The sequence below is a fragment of the Trachemys scripta genome, chromosome 11 (assembly GCF_013100865.1).
Source record: "Trachemys scripta elegans isolate TJP31775 chromosome 11, CAS_Tse_1.0, whole genome shotgun sequence".
Taxonomy (NCBI): Eukaryota; Metazoa; Chordata; order Testudines; family Emydidae; genus Trachemys; species Trachemys scripta.
The window spans coordinates 47,120,304-47,140,359 of record NC_048308.1 but is presented as its reverse complement, the minus strand read 5'-3'; the positions used below and the strand labels follow the sequence as shown (position 1 = coordinate 47,140,359).

At 40.9% G+C, this 20,056-nt stretch overlaps 1 protein-coding gene across 1 annotated transcript in view; it reads right to left on the bottom strand.

Moving 5' to 3' along the window:
- Nucleotides 1-20,056, bottom strand: part of ITGAV (integrin subunit alpha V) — an 84,140-nt gene that overhangs the window by 17,559 nt on the left and 46,525 nt on the right. The window contains exons 8-23 of the mRNA XM_034785197.1: nucleotides 19,333-19,377; nucleotides 18,817-18,860; nucleotides 18,667-18,723; nucleotides 17,801-17,853; nucleotides 17,156-17,358; nucleotides 15,482-15,673; nucleotides 15,302-15,347; nucleotides 14,129-14,236; nucleotides 12,624-12,682; nucleotides 11,389-11,543; nucleotides 10,744-10,881; nucleotides 9,649-9,716; nucleotides 7,309-7,456; nucleotides 4,988-5,080; nucleotides 4,136-4,215; nucleotides 62-142 (exon numbers count right to left, since the gene is read on the bottom strand). Of these exons, the coding sequence (XP_034641088.1) occupies nucleotides 62-142; nucleotides 4,136-4,215; nucleotides 4,988-5,080; nucleotides 7,309-7,456; nucleotides 9,649-9,716; nucleotides 10,744-10,881; nucleotides 11,389-11,543; nucleotides 12,624-12,682; nucleotides 14,129-14,236; nucleotides 15,302-15,347; nucleotides 15,482-15,673; nucleotides 17,156-17,358; nucleotides 17,801-17,853; nucleotides 18,667-18,723; nucleotides 18,817-18,860; nucleotides 19,333-19,377 (1,570 nt within the window). The remainder of the gene's footprint in view (nucleotides 1-61; nucleotides 143-4,135; nucleotides 4,216-4,987; nucleotides 5,081-7,308; nucleotides 7,457-9,648; nucleotides 9,717-10,743; nucleotides 10,882-11,388; nucleotides 11,544-12,623; nucleotides 12,683-14,128; nucleotides 14,237-15,301; nucleotides 15,348-15,481; nucleotides 15,674-17,155; nucleotides 17,359-17,800; nucleotides 17,854-18,666; nucleotides 18,724-18,816; nucleotides 18,861-19,332; nucleotides 19,378-20,056) is intronic.

Genomic DNA, 20,056 nt, shown 5'->3' with positions numbered 1-20,056 from the left:
AAAAACAAAAAAAACACTCATTTGAGAAAGAGACACTTGCTAAATTAGTATCAACACTCACCCTCTAATTTCAACAGATGCTAAGATGGCAAGGTCAGCCTGATAAGATGTTATTGGGCTTACACTGTCAAATAGATTGGAGCTGAAAAAGAAGATAAGTCCATTTGTTAAATGGAATGAACAAGGTTCTTTTTTCAAGCGTTAAGCACATGTTATGTAACATTATTATGTGACTCTTGTGTCACCGGGGCAAAAGGAGAGGTACTAAAAACGAAGGGCCAGATACTCTGCTCCACTGAGGTCTGCTTTGCCATATTGTACGGAATAAATGGGCCTTAAACTTGCCCTAAATCCCCTAAATATTCTACTGCCATGGAAAAATCAATTGGCATCAAGCTGGTGTAGCTGACTACGCCAGCCCTTCCACTCTAACTCTCCTTGGCATAGGGGGCAATCGAGGGCTAGAGGAGGCAGGGTCAGAGCAAAATGCACTCCAGTGATCATTGCTACATGATGGACCTATCTAGCTCTTAGGCCGCTCTAACTTGCCCCAAGGGCTGGTGTGGCCTTCACCTAGCCCCAATGTTGGGGATGCAAGAAAGTGCCTTAAAGTCATCTCTGCATACCTCATCCCCTGCCACAGCTACACTAATCAGCAGCTGGGCACTGAACCCTACATTTAAAACCTACAGAAGGATGTACTAGATCATAGGGCAGTTGTCACTTACAAATGCTAGGGTTACTCATACCAATACAATCTAGCACTTTCCAGCTCCTAAATAAAAGCTTTTCATCAATTCTTTATCCCTATTTTACAGAAGGGGAAACTGAGGCAGAGAGAGGATGCCCCAGGTCATCCAACAGGCCAGTGGCAGAGCTGGGAATAGAATCCAGGTCTCCTGAATCCTAGACCAGTGCTCTATCCACTAGAACACATTGCCTCCTCTGTAAGAATTTCCTAACTGTTCTCTATTTTCTTCACAGCTGTTGTAATTACAAATTACATGTAGAAGAGCAATATTTTCCTCCTAGGCAGCAATCATCATACCCTTTTGGATGCCGGGTTGTACCTGTGACATTGGTGAGCCAGGTGCCAGCTCATGTCAAGGTGCTCGTGTCTCAGCTGGACACTAACAGATATGTAGCTGGAATCTGTATGGCTCACTTGTGATATTGATAAATTATTAGAATTTTAAGAAAGTGTTTAGACGAGAGTTGCTGCATGCATTCATCTTACTTGCAGTGTCTACGTTCCATATTGTAATATGTGAGCGTTTCTGTTGTGAGCCTCTGTGATTCTCGCCATACAGGAGAGGAACGTTAATTAGTGTGGGGAACTGCTCTTCTACAGAAGACCCGCCATAACAGAGGGGTTTTGGTTGGATCTTGCAACTGAAAACACCCTATGTCTGGACTGAGAAACCCTCAACAAAAGGACTGAAGACTCTTAGTGTTGTTCTGCTCTCCTCCCCAAGAATATGAGTCATGCAAGTGGATTCTACCCATCAGCTGAGTTTGCAGCTCAGAGCACATGGCAGGAGGGGGATAAAAACCCCATACCAAGCAAATAGGTATCTCCATGCTGCTTGGAATCAGGGAGGAGGAGGTGGTGGTGGTGTTTCTAGGCATAAACAAGAGATCCCCAGCTGAAGCATAGGTTCGCTCTAAAGGTCAGGTAGAGCTTGCTAGTTATAGAAGCCTATATTACTCTTTGAAACCTAAAACTGTAATTCATTCATGTGTCTGTGTCTGCGTCTGCTTGCTTTAACCTGGTAAATAACTCTGTTTCCTTTTCCTATTTAATAAATCTTCATATAGTTTACTATAGGACTGTCTACAAGTACTGTCACTGATGCGAGACCTTAAGTGCAATTGACCTGTGGTAAGTGACTGGTCCTTTGGGAGCAGGAGTAACTTGAATATTGCTGTGATCCTTGGTATAAGGAGACATCTATCACAGAGATATGCTCACCTGGGTGGCAATACAGATCAGAGTACCCAAGAGGACTGTCTGTGACTCTGTGTTAAGGCTGTAAAGTGCCTGAGGAGTTTGCACTTGGTACGGTTTGTTGGTGAAATCTAAGTTTAGACCTCACAACCAATTTGGGGTTTGGTAAAAACAAGGGCACCCCCTCTTTTGTCACTGTTGGGAGTGTTACAGCCATTTTTTGACTGGGGAGCCATTTTTTTACATGCAGTGCACACCTCTGAGTGCAGTGAAAGGCACAGAATAGAGAAGTGGGACATGTCTGTCATATTACTTGGATCTGTCACATGTCACTAAATGCTGCAGTTCCCCCTCACATTCTGCAGAAGCAATTTCTATCCTGTTGTGTTTGCCCTCTGAAACAGTTACATAAAACGTGCATTTCTCCCTTATATTAACTTGTAGTAGATTATGCTTGGGTTGCTGACTCAGTTCATTTCCTCACAACTGATTGCCTTCATGAGAGATCAGGGGTGAAAAGGGTTGGGGAGCTATCAGAGGTAGATGGTGGGGGATGGTTTTTGAGGGAGGTGGCAATCGGAAGTCAGGCAGGTGAGTTTCTTGAGGTGGGACCTGGGAGGTGCCGTAGCAGCTCCCTCCCACCCCCCACCCTCCTGCATGGAGGAAGCTGGGGAAAGAGGATCTGCAGGGACTGTTATTCCTCCGATGGAGGGAACCAGGTGCCTTGGTGATTGCTCTCACCTTTGAGGGAGGAAGAAGCTAGGAGGCCCAGTGGTGCCCACCTTTTCCAAGGGAGTTAGAGCTAGAGTTATATGCTACTGGCCAGAAGCAACAGTACATTGGCTGATAGAAAGGATGGGAATAAAACTGAACCAGACAGCTATGTGAGATCAAAGGGTTTGTAGTGCTGCGAAGCCTTTGATCACCAAGGCAAACTGCTGTGCCACTAAAATTGAAGGAAAGGGCTAAAACTATTATTCATATTATCAGTTTTGGAGAGCGAAAATGCATATATGGGTGAGTGTAATCCATTCATTGGGTTCTGGGGACAAAGTCCCCAGGGAGTGAGGCAAATTCACCTGATGCCTCAAGGACAAGGTGCTACATTTGAAGCTCAGAGTTAACTTAAGAGACGTATAAATAATAACCAGAGAGACAGATTCCTATTTACTATGCATCACAGGAGGCCTGTGTTTTCTCCAGCAAGCACATAAATCTACTCCATTCATATGCTCCTGATATATTTACTATTTTTTAACGGTATTGCCCAGAAAGTCACCATTCAGGTCTAGGCCTGGTTGTGCCAGGGGCTGTACAAAAAAAAAGAAATGGTCTCTGCTCTGAACAGCATAGGTGAATAGCCCTGGCATGGAGTAGCAGCTCCCACGGTCACAAGTTCATTAGATGTACAAGCCTGGCCTAACATGCTCTTAAGAGCATGCCTGCATAGCAATGGGAGGTACTACTGAGTCTCAGGTCAGTGTAACTGCACTAGCTTTAATCTAGCTAGCACAGCTAAAAATAGCAGTGACGATACAGCAGCACGGACGCCAGCTCAGACTAGCAACACAAGTACATACTCAGCGTCCCAGGCGGGCTCGTATAGCCTGAGCTGAAGCCCACGCCTTCGTTGCTATTTGTAGCATGGTAACTAGATTACAGCTAGCACAGGTGTGCCTAACCCAGCTGCAATCACGCCTCAAGCTGCAGTGCAGACCCACCCATAGAAGGACTGGAGTGTCCAAGCAAAGTTCATTTTTAAAACAGAGCCTCCTGCTAATCCTTCAAATGCACACATTATTTCACATTTTGGCACTGCATGTGTGAAGAGGAGATCCGAACTGAACCGAGAATGCAAAATATTAAGCTCCACTTCAAATACCTCATCTGGTTTTGTACCCATTGGTACTAAATAGCACCATTTCATTTGTGCCACATCATGTGGAAGGAAAATCAACTGCATACAAACAGAACTGACTTTTTTCCTACATTACAAACAACAGAGAAGTGTTTTAAAGCAAGTTAAATCCACGATAGAACATTTACCAAATAGAAAGGAAGAAATTAGCTTAGAACTAAACTGTAAATGATCAGTTCATAGCTTTGTCATTTACTAAGGTATTTATTCAGTACTAGCTACAGCGTAAAGTAGATTTGGAGGAGTGGTGTTAGCATCTAGTTCCATACCTTCTGATTTGCAAGTCAAACTTCACGGAGGTGTCCATCTCTGACTGCTGATTCACACTGAAACGCAGCCCAGCTAATAGCTTAGAAACAAAACCAAGTGACCAAGGTTTAGTGGAAACAGAATCAAGTTCATAACAAAAAGTGCTCAGCACTACTATTTGTCACTGAAATTGCACAAGGCCGGGGGTTACAGAGGAGGAGAAGGCAGACTGAACTAGCAATAAGGGCATCCAACTGAACAAGTGGTGCCTCTCTCACTTGGTTGAGGTTGAGTTGTCATAATACTGCCTCAGAGAAAAAATAAAATTTGCTTCAACATTTCCCCAGTTTGCTTTTACATATTCCCAGACCCCATGTTCTGCACCAGGAGGCAGCACGGTCTAGTATACTGGACAAATGTCTGGGAGTCAAGAAAATTAGATTCATTTCCGAGTTTTGTACTAATTCACCCAACGTCATGCAGTGAATCACTTACTCTCTCTGCACCTCAGCGTCCCTATCCTTAAAATGGTCGGAAATGATATGTATTCCCTTATGTAAATGGCCTCGAGATTTATGGGTGAAAAGTGCTATATAACAGTGCTCAGAATTATTACAGAATAATTCTAGGTAAAGTTGCATCATAAAAACCATGTACATTCTTTTCAGACATTAGTTTACCGGCAAACTTGCAGCCAATTATCAGAATGTTTTCTTTGAACTACTCTAACATGTAGGAGGCTTAAAATATATTTTGAGATCTAAATGTCAATGAGATTATATCTTCTAGCAGTATGAGTGTGCATCTTTCTCCAAGAATATGAAGAGTCATCTTCCTGCCTCTTTTAAACCCCAGCCACGCATTTGACTTACTTTAGTCCCAGCCTTCATGGGATTTCCAAGGTCACAGACCACCAGGCGAGTTTGATTCTCAGTTTTAAATGCACATGATAGACGTGCTAAAGCCTGCAATAAAAACAGGCATATCTTAAAGAAGAGCAGTACAATATTTTCTGGCATCAGTATGAAAGACAGGAACAAATTGCAAGCAAGTTGCATTCATTTAAATATTACTGGCCAATCTTAATATAATCTAGTAGCTCTGGAAAAAATCTGGAGGTAAAAACCTCACGAGGTAGGTGGTGTTCTGTTTTCTCAAATATACAGTATGAAAGTCTAATAGTCTTATTCATATTGGGTAGCAATGATGATTTTTGAGGCCTCAAGTATTTCTCAGGTTGAGTTCTCCACACCTATGTGAAGTACCTATGACTTCTTTTCTGCAGGGGAGTTAGCTTCAGAGTTTGATTAATACTTCACTTTAAGAGAGACAAGACTTTGAAGGCAAAATGCGATGCGAAGTCAGTAGCTCCTCAGAAGCAGTTCTTATCAAAGACATCGGGTTTTGGATAAGTCCACAAATTAACTGACGACAGATGAGTAACAGGAGAGAGATCTAGGGTAGCAGAAGGCAAACCTCTCTGAACATGCCATTTGAAGTACGACCCAGGATACTCAAGGGCACACTATCATATGGGACTAAAGGAGTGGTGCCCACTATGACCGTGAATAACAACAGAGTTGAGGAGGCTTAAACAAAAGGATTTCCCCCCATCTTTTTCTTAAGAGCAGGTGCTCTCTTAAACTTTATGAGTATGGAAGAGGGATAATGTAACTTCATTTTGTGCTTCCTACAGACCTTGGCTAGCAAAGAACATCAAAGGGAAGGTTTGTCTTAGCATCCCGGCAGTCCAACCAAACCTAGGGTTATTCAGCTGTTGAAGGCTGTTCCTCCTTCTCCCCAGTCTGACTAGTTGAGGGTAGGGGGACAGTGTGTGTGTGTTGACACCTCAGAAATAACCATGTACAAGACATCAGAAACAGAGCAATCCAGTCAGTCTAGGTTGCAAGAACTCATGGCAAAAACAGCATTTACTGATTTATCTCAGCATTCTCCAACTTTGTGGCCATTTTAAACAATCCTATAGGTCAAAGGCCTAACTGTGTTGAGAGAAAACTAGGATGGGGGAAGTTCTGGAAGCACAGTGGGATCTAAGCACACTCGGAGGCAGAGCACTGCTGCGAAACTTCACAGAAGCTTCAAGTATCAGCATTGGTGCTTAGAGATTGGTCGCTTGTGCCTGTGCCCGTGTGATGCCAAAGAAAACCCATTTAGAGAATTTATGTCCCTTCCAAGAAATACAAACATCTCAGAAGGCTACAGGGGCAGCAGTTAAAAGTCAATCCCAAATACTCCATGTGACTGAAGCCCCTTAATTTATGAGGATTCTGCAGTTACAAAATTTCCAGCAGAATCCACTCATTGATTTTGTTCTTCACTTGTGTGGCAGGGAGGGAGCAGAAGAGCCCAGATATTATTTTGTTTCTCTTACATTTGCTCAGCTCTTTACCCAGGATATGAAATGCTGAGTCTGAATATAAATTAATTAGCAAAGGTGTTGTTCAAAGACCTGTGCCAGAAATAATCTGTGTGTATTCACTGTGGCTGTGTGCAGTCTATCCATTGTTGCTTAACACCTCTCTGTTGAATCAGAATAATTCAGCTTTGAAGTTCCAACGGGGCATCTGCTCAGGCAATTTCAAAGTTATTGTGATCACCTGACTAATTAGAAGACTAACACAGAATACCCATAATTTCTGGGACCGAGCTAGTGAGGGTTTAGAGCAGGAGAATATTAGTGCACCCAGTCTAATAAATGGTGATCTAGAGCCCCTCTTACAATAGCTTACTTTTTGGGAACTCTTTCCTAAAAGGTAAAATAGTGTGTTGGGGTCCACAAAACTACACAAGGCAAGCAAGAGTGTGTGCTGTGAGATCAGAACAATTCATTAGAAAGTTGTGGTTTTAATATTTCCCACTCACTGCTTTGACTTTTTGGTTTCATCTGGTACCAGAAACATACGTGTCATTGTAGATGAAGACACACTTCCCTTACAGCACTTTCAGATTAACCAGAAACAAAGTAAGTACCACAGAACTCCTGCAATGACATCTGTTCTAATGAAAGCTCCAGTCCAATTTTACACAGCCAAGAGGTTTGGGTAAACATTTGAATTTTTAGGCTTAGTTAAAGACTGAAGCTTGTGCAACACTAAGAGCCTGATCCTGCAAACCTCCACATGAGTAAATGCAACAGGACTAGCGACAGGAAGAAAGCGAGTTAGAAACTTACCTCATTGTTACGAACAACACCAATGAAGTCTGCTTGAGGTGGAATGGTAACAAAGAGTTCAGCTTCATAGGCTCCTTCCCCTTGGTTCTGGGCATCGACAGTCAGGGTTAAAGGATTGTCATCACCAATATAGATCTGCTTCTGATCACTGAGCAAGCACAGCAAGTGCAAAAGTGAATACTGTGGTCACATGTTTAAAGTAGTTATGCCTAACAGCTAGGATTTACAGAAACGAGGCATTCTGACATTGCATTAGAGCATTAGGGGCACCGCAGTTAACTTGCAATAAATGTTTTATAGCTCCAAAAATACAACTTGCAATGGATTTTAAAGGAAAAAAGATATGTCACTGGCAATAATGGAGCAAATATGAAATATCATTAGGAGGAACTGTTCCTGACAAAGCATTTGTCAATTAAAAAAAACAAAAACCACAACACAACACACACACTTCCTAACAGCAGAACAGTAGATAAATGCTAAGGGCCAGATCCCCAGTATGCCCTTGCTATTTTAATAACCACAAACACGCAGTTTATGTATAAATGTACACATACACACACACCCACACTCAATTTAAAGTTAACTACAGAGCTGCAAGCAGCATCTCCAAAAAACACACACATTTATATCACTTTCTAATAATTCCAGATAAATGTAAAAGATTTTCCCTATATAATCTTTGAAAATGTTGCATATAAACTACAAGGGACCCAAATTTTCTCTGAATTGGTATAAAATCTCTCAAGTGTAAGAGTATAAGAATGGCCATACTGGGTCATACCAATATTCCATCTAGCCCAGTGTTCTGTCTTCCAACAGTTGCCAGTGCGAGGTGCTTCAGAGGGAATGAACAGAACAGGACAATTATCCATTCCCTGTCCTACACCAGCTTCTGGCAAACAGAGATTTAGGGATACCCAGAACACAGGTTTGTGTCCATGACCATCTTGGCTAACTGCCACTGATGAACCTATCCTCCATGACCTTATCTCTCTCTTTTTAAAAACCAGTTATATTTTTGAGCTTCACAATACCCCTGGCAATGAGTTCCATAGGTTGACTATGTGTTGTGTGAAGAAGTACTTCCTTATACTTGTTTTAAACCTGCTGCCTATTACTTTCATTGGGTGACCCCTGGTTCTTGTGTACTGTGATGGGGTAAATAAAACTTCTTTATTCACTTTCTCCACATCATTTATGATTTTATAGACCTCTATCATTTTCCTCCTTAATCATCTCTTTTCTAAATTGAACAGAACCAGTCGTTTAAATCTCTACTCATGTGGAAGCTGTTCCATATACCTAATCATTTTTGTTGCCCTTCTCTGTATCTTTTCCAATTCTAATATATCTTTTTTGAGATGGGGCGACCAGAATTGTATGAAGTATTCAAGATGTGAGCATTCCATGCATTTATATACAGTAGAACAAAGTTAGGAACAGCTTAGGAATGGAGGTTGTTCGTAACTCTGAACAAAACTTCAGGGTTGTTCTTTCAGAAGTTTACAACTGAACAGCTTAATACAGCTTTAAAACTTTACTACACAGAAGAAAAATGCTGCTTTTAACCATCTTAATTTAAATGAAAAAAAGCACAGAAATAGTTTCCTTAACTTATCAAATCTGGCCCCCCTGGCGTCTCCAGCCTGGGTTGGCTCGGGCCCTGGGGTGCCGGCCCCGGGCCGAGCACCGCCGGCCCGGCCCAGCACCGCCGGCCCGGCATCTCCCGATTTTCCCGGATATGTCCGGCTTTTTGGGATTTCCCCCCAGACGGGGATTTGAAGCCCAAAAAGCCGGACATGTCCGGGAAAATCCGGACGTATGGTAACCCTAATACATACTCATGCATGCATGTACGATTGCCCTCTGCTGGATAAAAATCACACCTTCTCATGTGTCTGTAACTGCGTCTAGTTGCAGCTAATGAAACTGTGGTATAGCCCTTTGGTTTGTAGCTGAAGATTCTACATGCTCTGCTTTCCTTGTCACATGTTTTCACTTTAGCTGAGACAATGATGACTATATACATGCAGCCACAGTGTCATTACAGGAGTTTAGTCTCTCCTCACAACTCGTTTATGTTAACAGCACTCAGTCACAATGGGAAAACAGGTTCCCTTTTAGGCCATGATCCAGCAAAAACAACTTATGCACACGCTTACATTTTATACTCTGAGTACTCCCAACGATTTCATTCCATTCCATTCTTTTCAATGGGACTACTCACAGTACACAAGATCTATGTAGGGTTGGAGCCTTACATAGGAAGTTACCTTTCCCAATAGTATTTTTCCATAGTATTTATTAGGTGTTTATTTTTCCAACACTGAAATTTACCTGTGTACTGCAACCTGCAATTTTGGTTTGCAGATATTATCTTCACCACAATCCAGCAGAATATGTGTCTGTGCAAAAATCAAATACATATGGCTTTAATAAGTTCAGCCCATTAATTCAAACATGTGTCTTCATTAGCACAATTCCCTTATCACTGCTTTTTTCAAAGGTTTTTTGGAACAATTCTAATTAGGGGAACTGTTTACTTGTCTCTATATACATGAACTATGAAAAAAGAAAAACAGTTTTTATGCATGCTGCATGCCCCCTTTACACTTGCTCACTATATAAATCTAAAGCCGATGTCTACATTTATCAATCGTATTTGCAGATCACCTTAAATAAATCATATCTGTTTCTTTACTGTTGCATCTCCACTATTCTCTCTGTGCAAATGACTGTTACAAAGCTTGGAATAAAAAGGTAGAAATTAAGTTGTTTGAGAGAACTGCAAGGATAAATTACTAGTCTACAGAGCATCTCTGAAATTTATAAAAATGTAAGCATAAGATCAGGAACAATTTCTAGGAACCCTGTGCTCCAGAATGGCAAACAGCAAAAAAAATTTCAGAGGTGACTACATCTTTTGCAGTATTGGGTTAAAAGGGAGGAGGAGCGCCCACTGATCTAGGAACACCAATGAGCTGACGGAGTGAATAGCATGCTACAGTGAGTAACTTACTCTTTCCTCTCCCTGGAAACTTCACATAGGTATGGCACGTACAACAGCTCAAAATGAGAAAATGGATTAAAGCCTCTCACCCTTCTGGACCAGCATACCTGATGCTGACCTGACCTCTGTTTTCTGTAATACAGCTAAGTATGATGGGTGAAAAAGAGGCTCAGCTCTAAAGACTAGGGTGTGTCTAATGCAAAAAAGTAACTTATAAAAGAGAAAAAAATATGTGCATGTATTCGGAAAACATTTTCAAAATTCAGTGCCTAAAGCTAGACCCCTATATCCATATTTAGGTGTTCTGATATTTCAGAAGTGTTTCTGAAAATAAGGCCACTAGTTTACCATTATGTGGATTTAGGCACCAAAGGCTGAAAACACTGTCTATTCTGTTTAACCAAAACCTGTCAGGAATATACCTGTCTGCTAATATTAGCAGGAGTGAACTGGTTGAGGATGGGCTGTAATCCAGCTGAGTCTTTGGCTGTTTTGTAATCCAACCGATATTCCATAAAAACGGTGATCGGAGTAAGTTTGTCTCTAAACTCAGATTCATCCTGAGGGGAGAAATGATTCTGGTCATTCTTAAATCACATCAAAAAGAATCCAGAGGTGCACTGGATTCAAATCAAAAGCCTACCAGCATTGGGTACTATTATTATGTATTGGTTGTATTATGCACCCGGAGTCCCAAACCAAGATCAGAGCCCCATTTTGCTTGTTTGTACAGCAGCTAAGAGAAAATCCCGGCTCTAAAGAACTTACAATCTAAATATACAAGACAGACAATGTTAGTGTTAGTATGTCCATTTTATAGATGGGAAATTGAGGGACGCAGAGAGATTTAAATGATTTCCCCAAGGGTGCATAGGAAGTCTGTGGCAGGGCTGAGAACTGGCTCTCCAAACCCAGCCCAGTGTTTTAATCACAAAACCATCCTTCTTCTATAGCAATAATAATTCAGGACAAACAACAACGACTCTGGTAATTACAGCTCTTTATTCAATGTGTGCAATAAGGCAAAAGACATTTGCCCTAAAAGTTTAACTGAAGTGACCTCTTACCCTCAAAAAAGCCTGAAGTTCTTCACAACGCATTGTGCCCCCTTTGACAACAGTCATATTCTTAGAGTGACCAGGCTGTTTGTTGTGGAGAAACAGAGCTCTCCTTAAGGCTCCTTTTTGCTTAAGCTTATCCAATAGCAGCTCCACTTGGAAGGCTGTCAAATCCAAAGCATTTGAGTTAGTAATTTCTTGACCACCAGTACGCATAGCAGGTTCCTCTCAGCTAATAAGTCACAAGCTGACTTCAGCTGTAATGGCAATCTAACAGCTGTGCCCTCTTAAAAACTTTTATTTCTTTCAAGTACTAAATCTGTCATCACAATATTGTTGCAGAGGTTGATATGTACTAAAAGGAGACTCAAATCTTCTGCTCAACACTGTAAGCATATTATTTTTGAAGACAAATCTTCAAGTAATAGGTTTGCCTCTATATTGGGATTTCTTTATGAAAGCAGAAGTTAGATTGTTGAGGTCTCTGGAAAAAAATCCCTACACCGACAATATATATCCTCCACTTTTATTATTACTAATCTAATCATTGCTTAATGTATTTGATATGGAGCCCACAACTTAAAAATATAATAAATTTCCTTCTACATAAACCTTGCCAGATCATATCTATTCTACACACATTATGTAGAAAACACTGAAAGTTTCCTGTATGTGACAGTATAATCTGCCAGAAACCATCAGTCTGTTGCCCTGCAAAAACCTACATACCGCCACTATATAAACCTCTTCGAATCAATCTTTTATTGAAACTGGTCCGATTCCTGATCCAATTCCCATCCATGACAATGAGAGTCTTTCCATTGACTTGAATGGGAGTTGGATTAGGCCCTTAGCATCTCAATTACCGTCTCCACTATTAGTTCCATTAATGCACCCATGGGAATTGTTTATCTAAAATTCCCTTTTGCTAAAGAGCTTGATCCTGACAGATGACAAGTGCTATCAGGCCTCAATTCAGCAAAGCCACTTAAGCACATGCTTAAAGCCCATTCAATTTTGTGGGACCTAACATGCTAAAGGATAATGCATGTTTAAATTCACTGCTGAACTGGGACTTCACTTCTGAATAACTTGAATGGTGTCTAAAGGGGCTCAGCACTGGGAAGGATCAAGCTCTATACTGAAAAAGCAATTACTTCAGTGATTAAGAAACAGTTATAACCAGGATTCATGCTTACAGACAATTTGAAAAGCTTTACATTTTTTAAAACAGCAGAACTTACTGAGTTTATTAGGGAGCTTTCCTTTGCCATCAGCTGTTAAGCAGAACTTTACTTTAAAGCTGTTTAAAAAAATATTTCAAAAAGCATATTTGATTAAATATTTTTCAGCAGAATGTGGTTTAAAAGCGCTCTCCCATAATTTTCCCAGTTCAAAGTTCTTTTCTTTAGAGACTCCAAACCCAGTCCACTCCCAAAGTTCAATCCTCATAGCCAAAGAAATCAGAACAGATTAATGACGGTTTCTTTTGTCCCATCTAGTTCCAGTGGGGTCATGGGGCACTGTCCAAAACCAGCCCTGCTCTTTCCCAATTTACGAGGACAAATGAATGTACAAAAACAGGTCATGTGTTTTTTCACCCCAACTGGAGCAGGTAGAAAACTCACTGCATTGCTCTCAATCAGCATTCCCAACCTGGGAGAAAACTGGAAATTTCAGAGGATATGGATTATGTTATTTCCATATGGCGAAGTTTAATGTTGGGGAGGCTTTCAAGGGCGGGGGATACAAAAATACCTGAAACATGTGGGGCAGCCACTCTTTAGGGTTAGGAAGTAAACCTTGCAGTATTATAGGTCTGGGGACCGAAGTACCAGAGAGCCATCAACCTTAAACATGACCATGGAGAACGCATATAGCAGTTTATATGGCTCATGGCACTTCTACACTGAAGGGTCATTTTTGGGGTATAGGTCTTACCACTGTAAAAATTTAAAACTTCAAGACAGACAGTGACGGTAGAAACGCAGAGCCTTTAGAGCTTGATTAGCCTAATAACGTTCACCTGTGAAGACCAGAGTTCAAATTGTGCTGCAGGCCAGAAATGAAAGTGAGCTGGGGTTCTTGACCGATATTGTTAAAGCACTCCACAGTGGGGAACAACTGGCAGCCTGGGCTTTGAGGAGCCCAGGCCTAACAAGGCAGGGCAATTGCAGTCCAGAACTGAATTGTTTAAAAAATAAAAAAAATTGCTAGAGGGAGTTTGCAAGACATCTGGTCCCAACACACCTGGCTCAAACCAACCCTAGTGGTCTCTTACTTTCCTGAACAGTGAATTCATTCTTATCAGTAGTACTGTAGTAGTAAACATTTATGCAATAACTTTGCTAGCGATTATACAGGCATTCATCTGCGAGATGCTGAACCTTGGTGCTGACATGCATTAGGAACCCGGGACACGTAGAAATTTCCAAAAGGAAACTGAGGACTTCCTTATTTGCACTGATATGCAGCTGTTCAGCTCTGAGCTGATTTAATTGGGGAGATTTTACTCTTTTCAGTGGAAACATTTTGCCATCTATGAACGAAAGGTGAAAAGTGAGGATCAAATCCAAAGTCCACTGAAGTCACCGGGAGTCTATTGATTTTAATAGGATATGGCTCAAGCTCTAAGTGTGCTTGCTTTGCTTTGCCTAGCCATTCAGAAAATCCAGTTTCATTTTTTAAATCTGTTTATTAGTTCTACCCTCTCAGCCTTGAGAGTTTAAGTAAAAACAAACCACCTTACCAGGAAACTTTCACACCAGTATCTGGCAGTTCACAGATTTTTTCCTCAGGATTTAAAATGGTCGGGTTAACTTCTAAGCCGGCGTTTACACTGATAACTGGTCTAGCCCTGTAGACAAAAGTAAATAAATTCGTGTGAATGACGACACTCGTATAACACAACATCACAAAATTCTTCATACTATGAAAAATGTTATACATTAAGTAAATCTAAAAATAATAGACACAGTATGTAATGATAGAGCAGCAAATGGAAAAAGATACAAGAGAGAAGTTTTTTCATTGAATTCAAATAGATGGAGAGTAGATGGGGCACAGAGTTAAAGAAAAACTGCCCCAGATACCAGGAGCTGTAGACTCTCACATCAATACTACCCAAACGTCAAAATGAATCAAGAAGAGGCAGATGCTAGATAAGTAGAGGGAACAGGGAAGGGAGTGGAATGAGATACTGTAAGTTCTTTGGAAGAGACTGGAGTGAATATGTGCAGAACTGAAGAACTTTAATGACACTTTTCAACTAGATCCCTAATGGCTATATTGTAAATTTACACCCTGCCCTGGGTAAGGGGCAGGGAACAGCTACATGCTCCCAGAAGCAGATCAGAAGATGAGTTGGAACTCTCCAACAATTCCTCCCCTCCTCCCCCTTTCTCTGAGGAGAGTAAGTTACTTCCCTTTTTTGTGAAGCAGCCATAACCTTTTTTGTGCTCAACTTAACACTCTGGCCTGTGAGAATGAGGGGTGGGGGGAGAGCAAGCTCCTTCCATTCCATGCCCCACTCTGCCCCTCTCTCACAGGAGGAGTTGCCCCCAACGAGTCAGGAGCTCGCAGAACCTTCAAGGATGAGAGCAGGTTTGCACATCTCACCAGGCAGCAGCATTCTACACCTGCAGGCCTCTGGAGAACTGTCCCTCAGGGGAGGCCATAGAGGAAGATCTCATGCAGTGTTTTCTCTCAGCTCTGGACACATCCACCAGAAGCAAATAATAGATTATGGACCGCATATTAACACAGTGGAAAGAATGAAGTAACCACTTTTATCCATGTCACTCTGCAATGCAGCAAGACAGAACTGCAGACGCTCTCGTTTCTGTTCCACTCTGGAATTTACAATTTTCACTGAGCTTTCCTCCTGACTGCACTTACATGAGAACATGCACCATGTTCCTACCTGTACAAAACAGCTGTGTCAACACCAAAGGCTCCAACGATCAAATCTGGAAAGGAGAAAGAAATGTTAAATTTGAGAGTTTATCCTCTTTTTAAAAAGGGACACTAGTTGGTCAGACATACAAAGGTGATGCAGTCACATTACTGCAACTGTTCTAAAGCTATGTCAAGAAAAAAGCACCTGGATATCCATTTTTGTCCACATCAGTGGCTCCTTTCAGTGAGTACCCAAAACTTGGTGGCATGGTACGGGCGGCCCACTGTCCTTCAAGAATCTGAGATGGCACTGCATTCAAACCTGTCGCTCTTCCATTGTAGATGTAAACAACCCCTCTTTTGTCCTCTCCACCATAGGGTGCAGCAACTGCAATATCTGTGAACCAGAAGGAATAGCCTTAATGTCTCCAAATATAAACAAAGAGAACTTCTTTGTGCTGACACTGAACAATTCATATGGGCAAATTATAGTTACAGCAGAGTTTCAGTACATGGCAGCAAGTTGATAATGTTACTATTCTCTGAAAGGTTTATCTACACCCTCTGCTCTGTTTTATATAACTTGTAGGATCCTGAGATTTTCCAGAATGACACCAAAATTAATGTTTAAGGAGCACGTGTACTATAGACTTATTTGCAACATAAAAGGGCCCAGTCCTGCAAACACACTTTTGCACCTATCTGGAGTCTGGGTATTTAACACTTTCCCCCAAAACACCCAGGATTGGTCACTTCTGGAGACAACTTACCAAACTAGGTTTCATTAATATCATCATGTTCATCCAGAGGGTTCAAGATTTTTAATAGCTCCTATAGACCTAAACCAGCCTAGTAAAACACAGTTATTAGATCCTAAGCACTATGTTGATGAGTGCTTGGCAATATACCATAGGCAGAATTTTAAATTAATGCAATTATGCCACATCTCAGTAAGTCTGAGAACACTTATATTAGTAGTGAATGATAAATGGTAGTAAACAAAATGCTAATCTGAGTCTTCACAGGAAACACAACTAAAAACAAGTGTGAGCTTTGGAAGTGTATAAAATCTGAATTTAACAGTGCCCATGCTGATTCATGAACACCACTGGTACCTAATCAAAGTATTAAAATCTGAAACAACATGTAGCAGATGTTATAACATTACTCCCTGTACATTTATATAAAGCCACATAATGAGAAGAAACTCTCAAATATAGTACTGTTGTCTTATGGACATTAGGACTTATCTGCACTGAGCTGATGAAATGAGCAGAGACAATGGTTGTAACATATACAGACTAATACTGGGCCTGAAATCAAATTTTTGCCTCTCATGCACGAGAAAAATCTCCTGGACAGATTATCACCTTTAATATTGTTCTTTAGATCTAGTTTGCATTTTTTGTTCTGTTTTGTAGCATGACTATTTCTGAACTATAACATTTCCTATGGACCAAATGAAAGGCTAGAAAATCAACTACAATCCCTAATGTATCAATCCTTCATGAAATATCCTTTGTTGAGGTTGTATTTGCTATCATAAGACTTTTTGGGGAAGGATTGGCTTTTATAAAAGGGAAACCTCAAAATTTCACCAGAGATGCCCTTCCAACTCATTATGGGAATGAGGTATTTGATCGAAGTACTTATTCAAAAAGAAGTTCACTGACTGATATAACAGCTTAAAATAGTCACTGCTGTACTTTAATTGGTATAGTCTCTGCGTGATGCACACATGTAACTCATGTTAGCATTCTTGAGAGTAGCATATATGCATCGAAGGGAGACTAGACCTTGGTGTTCAACAGTCTAATCTGTTTGTGTTTAATTTCATAGTGTAATGTGAATTTTGATAATTCATAAAATGAGGACCTACCATTGAAGCCATCCTGGTCCAGGTCCCCCAGAGGTGCAATAGAACTGCTGAATCTCGCAAATATCTCAAACCCATTCAGCTTTACGATCTGAAAGCCTCCAGAAGCTTGTTGAAGACATATGGAGACCTGACCCACCTCTTGAAGCTTGCCATCAGAGCCACGCTCCATAAAAAGGGGAGCTCCAATAAACAAATCTGTGTAACTGTATATAAAAAATAATATACAGTCTTTCACCCACCACAAGAAACTCCAGTTTCACATGTTCCCACCACCCATTGTCACACAGAATTGTACAGTGATGCTTAAGATGAATGTTTCATATATATCTTTAGGTTTCACTTATAATTTAAAGAAATTTAGTGATGAAGAAAGCATACATCTACCAGAATCTAAAGCATGCATTTCCTATTTAGACAGCGTAGATGACGTATGACAACTTTAAAAAAAAAAAAAAAAAAAAGCATGTTGAGTGCTCAAAATAAAGCATGTTGTGCAAGGAAGCCCGAATAAAATGCAGTAAAAAAGCCATAAGGAGAGAGAAATAAGTGTAATAGGAAATATTGCTAATTTTGTTCTAGGAAATTAATTTTGAGAGACACAGATAACTGTTTCCACAAACAACTAAGAAAAAAAAAGGCACTTACTTATCCCCATTAATATCAGTGGCAGCTACAGAATATCCAAAATAGGCAGCCATCTGGAAAACAACAGAAGTTTTATGTTTGATCCAAATACTTCAAGGAGTGCCATTTTTGCCCCCCTCCAAAATATTTGGTACATGAATTTCATTAGGTGCCACCAATAGTTTTTTCATTCCTTTCCCCTACTCCCTCAGTAAACTGTTTCTACAACTGGATAAAGAGAATTGATTACTCCTTCCCTGCAACTAGTAGAATCCAGTGGTCCATCCTCTTTTCTAATTCTTAACAGACTAAATTGAATTACAACACCAAGCAGCATGAACACAACTCCACTCCAATGACTCTTAAAGGTTTCTAAAGGGGTTTCTGTGCTAAGACTGTTTTTCTAAGGCTTGGTCTACACTACCCCCCCCAATTCGAACTAAGGTACGCAACTTCAGCTACGTGAATAACGTAGCTGAAGTCGAAGTACCTTAGTTCGAACTTACCTTGGTCCACACGCGGCAGGCAGGCTCCCCCGTCGACTCCGCGGTACTCCTCTCGCCGAGCTGGAGTACCGCAGTCGACGGCAAGCACTTCCGGGTTCGACTTATCGCGTCCAGACTAGACGCGATAAGTCGAACCCAGAACTTCGATTTCCAGCCGTCGAACTAGCTGGTAAGTGTAGCCAAGGCCTAAGTAATATCATCACAAGAAAGGGAATTCATGGAACACATCCACAGATTACTAAAGATCTGGAGGCATATGAGCTAACAACAAAATATATCTTCTAGAGCCATGGACTTCATGCCTATGTTCTGTCATTCTGAAGAATTTTTCTCTCCTGCACCCCTACAGCCACCTCATTGGTATAAAGCAGAACTATATACCTGTTCTCCAGTAAAATTGTACAAGGATGACATATTTTTCCCATTGTAAATAGACACCTGCATAGGAAAAATAAATGAGCTAGTAACATGTCACTATACACAACAACAACATTTAACATTTTTTCAAATTGAAGATTTCAAGTTTCCTACCATGCCCAGTGTTCTTGCTGCTCTTGGAACCCCCGATACAAAGTCTGAAACATAAGAGAAGACAACTTGGTAATGTTCAGATTACAGTTGAGCAAAGAACAACGGCTCAAGCTAGATCTTAATTTCCTGAACCATTTTGCTCATTCCTAGAATGTGATGTACTATGCTGTGTATGCATACATGTACATCTGGGTTTGTTTGTGTGTGTTTGACTATTAGAACATAAGAACAGCCGTACTGGGTCAGACCAAAGGTCCATCTAGCCCAGTATCCTGTCTACCGACAGTGGCCAATGCCAGGTGCCCCAGAGGGAGTGAACCTAACAGGCAATGATCAAGTGATCTCTCTCCTGCCATCCATCTCCACCCTCTGACAAACAGAGTCTAGGGACACCATTCCTTACCCATCCTGGCTAATAGCCATTAATGGACTTAACCTCCATGAATTTATCCCATTCAGTCTGCTTCCTGCTAAACACATTTTTACATAGCAACAAAACAAGAACAAGGCTTGTACCTTCTATACCATCACCACTGAACTCTCCAACAGCCACCGAATAACCTGAGCAACAATAACAAAAGTGATAAGTCACTATATGAAGCTTATTAATTTTTGCTTTTCATTTAATTTCTCAAAACTTCCCATATGATCCACTTTGCTTGCACATCCTATTGAATGATCTCAAAAGACAGTAGGATAAATAGCTATTCCAAACAGCAAATCCATTGGATAACTATACTACCCAACTAAAAATAGTTACAGTCTGCATGAGACGCATTGATTTCAGTAGGAACAGCCATGTCCAAATGGGCAGGTTTGTTTTGCCAAATGGGGATCCACCAGTTTGAAACTGGAATGGCTAGGTTCAAACAAACATAGAACCTAGAGATGGTCCAGAACTGACATGTTTGGATCCACATCTCAACTTGCCCAAAGTCTGAAAGGATTTATATGTTGCAATCCAAGTTTCTCTCTAATGGAATCCTTTGATGAATTTATGACAATGAAATTTGGTGGTGATCAAGACCACATGAGGATTTACCTGTTATGTTGAAAAAGGGCACATCAGGAACAGTAACAGAATGATCCAAGTTCTGGACTCAGCAGTTGAATCTTGGCCCGGGTTTTGTAAAAGAATTTTGAATAATGTCTAATACAGAGAGAGCTCCTACTTGAGATATTAATACTTAGCCTGATTTTTTTTTGGTGGATGAGGAGAGGTCAGATCATAATTCAACTG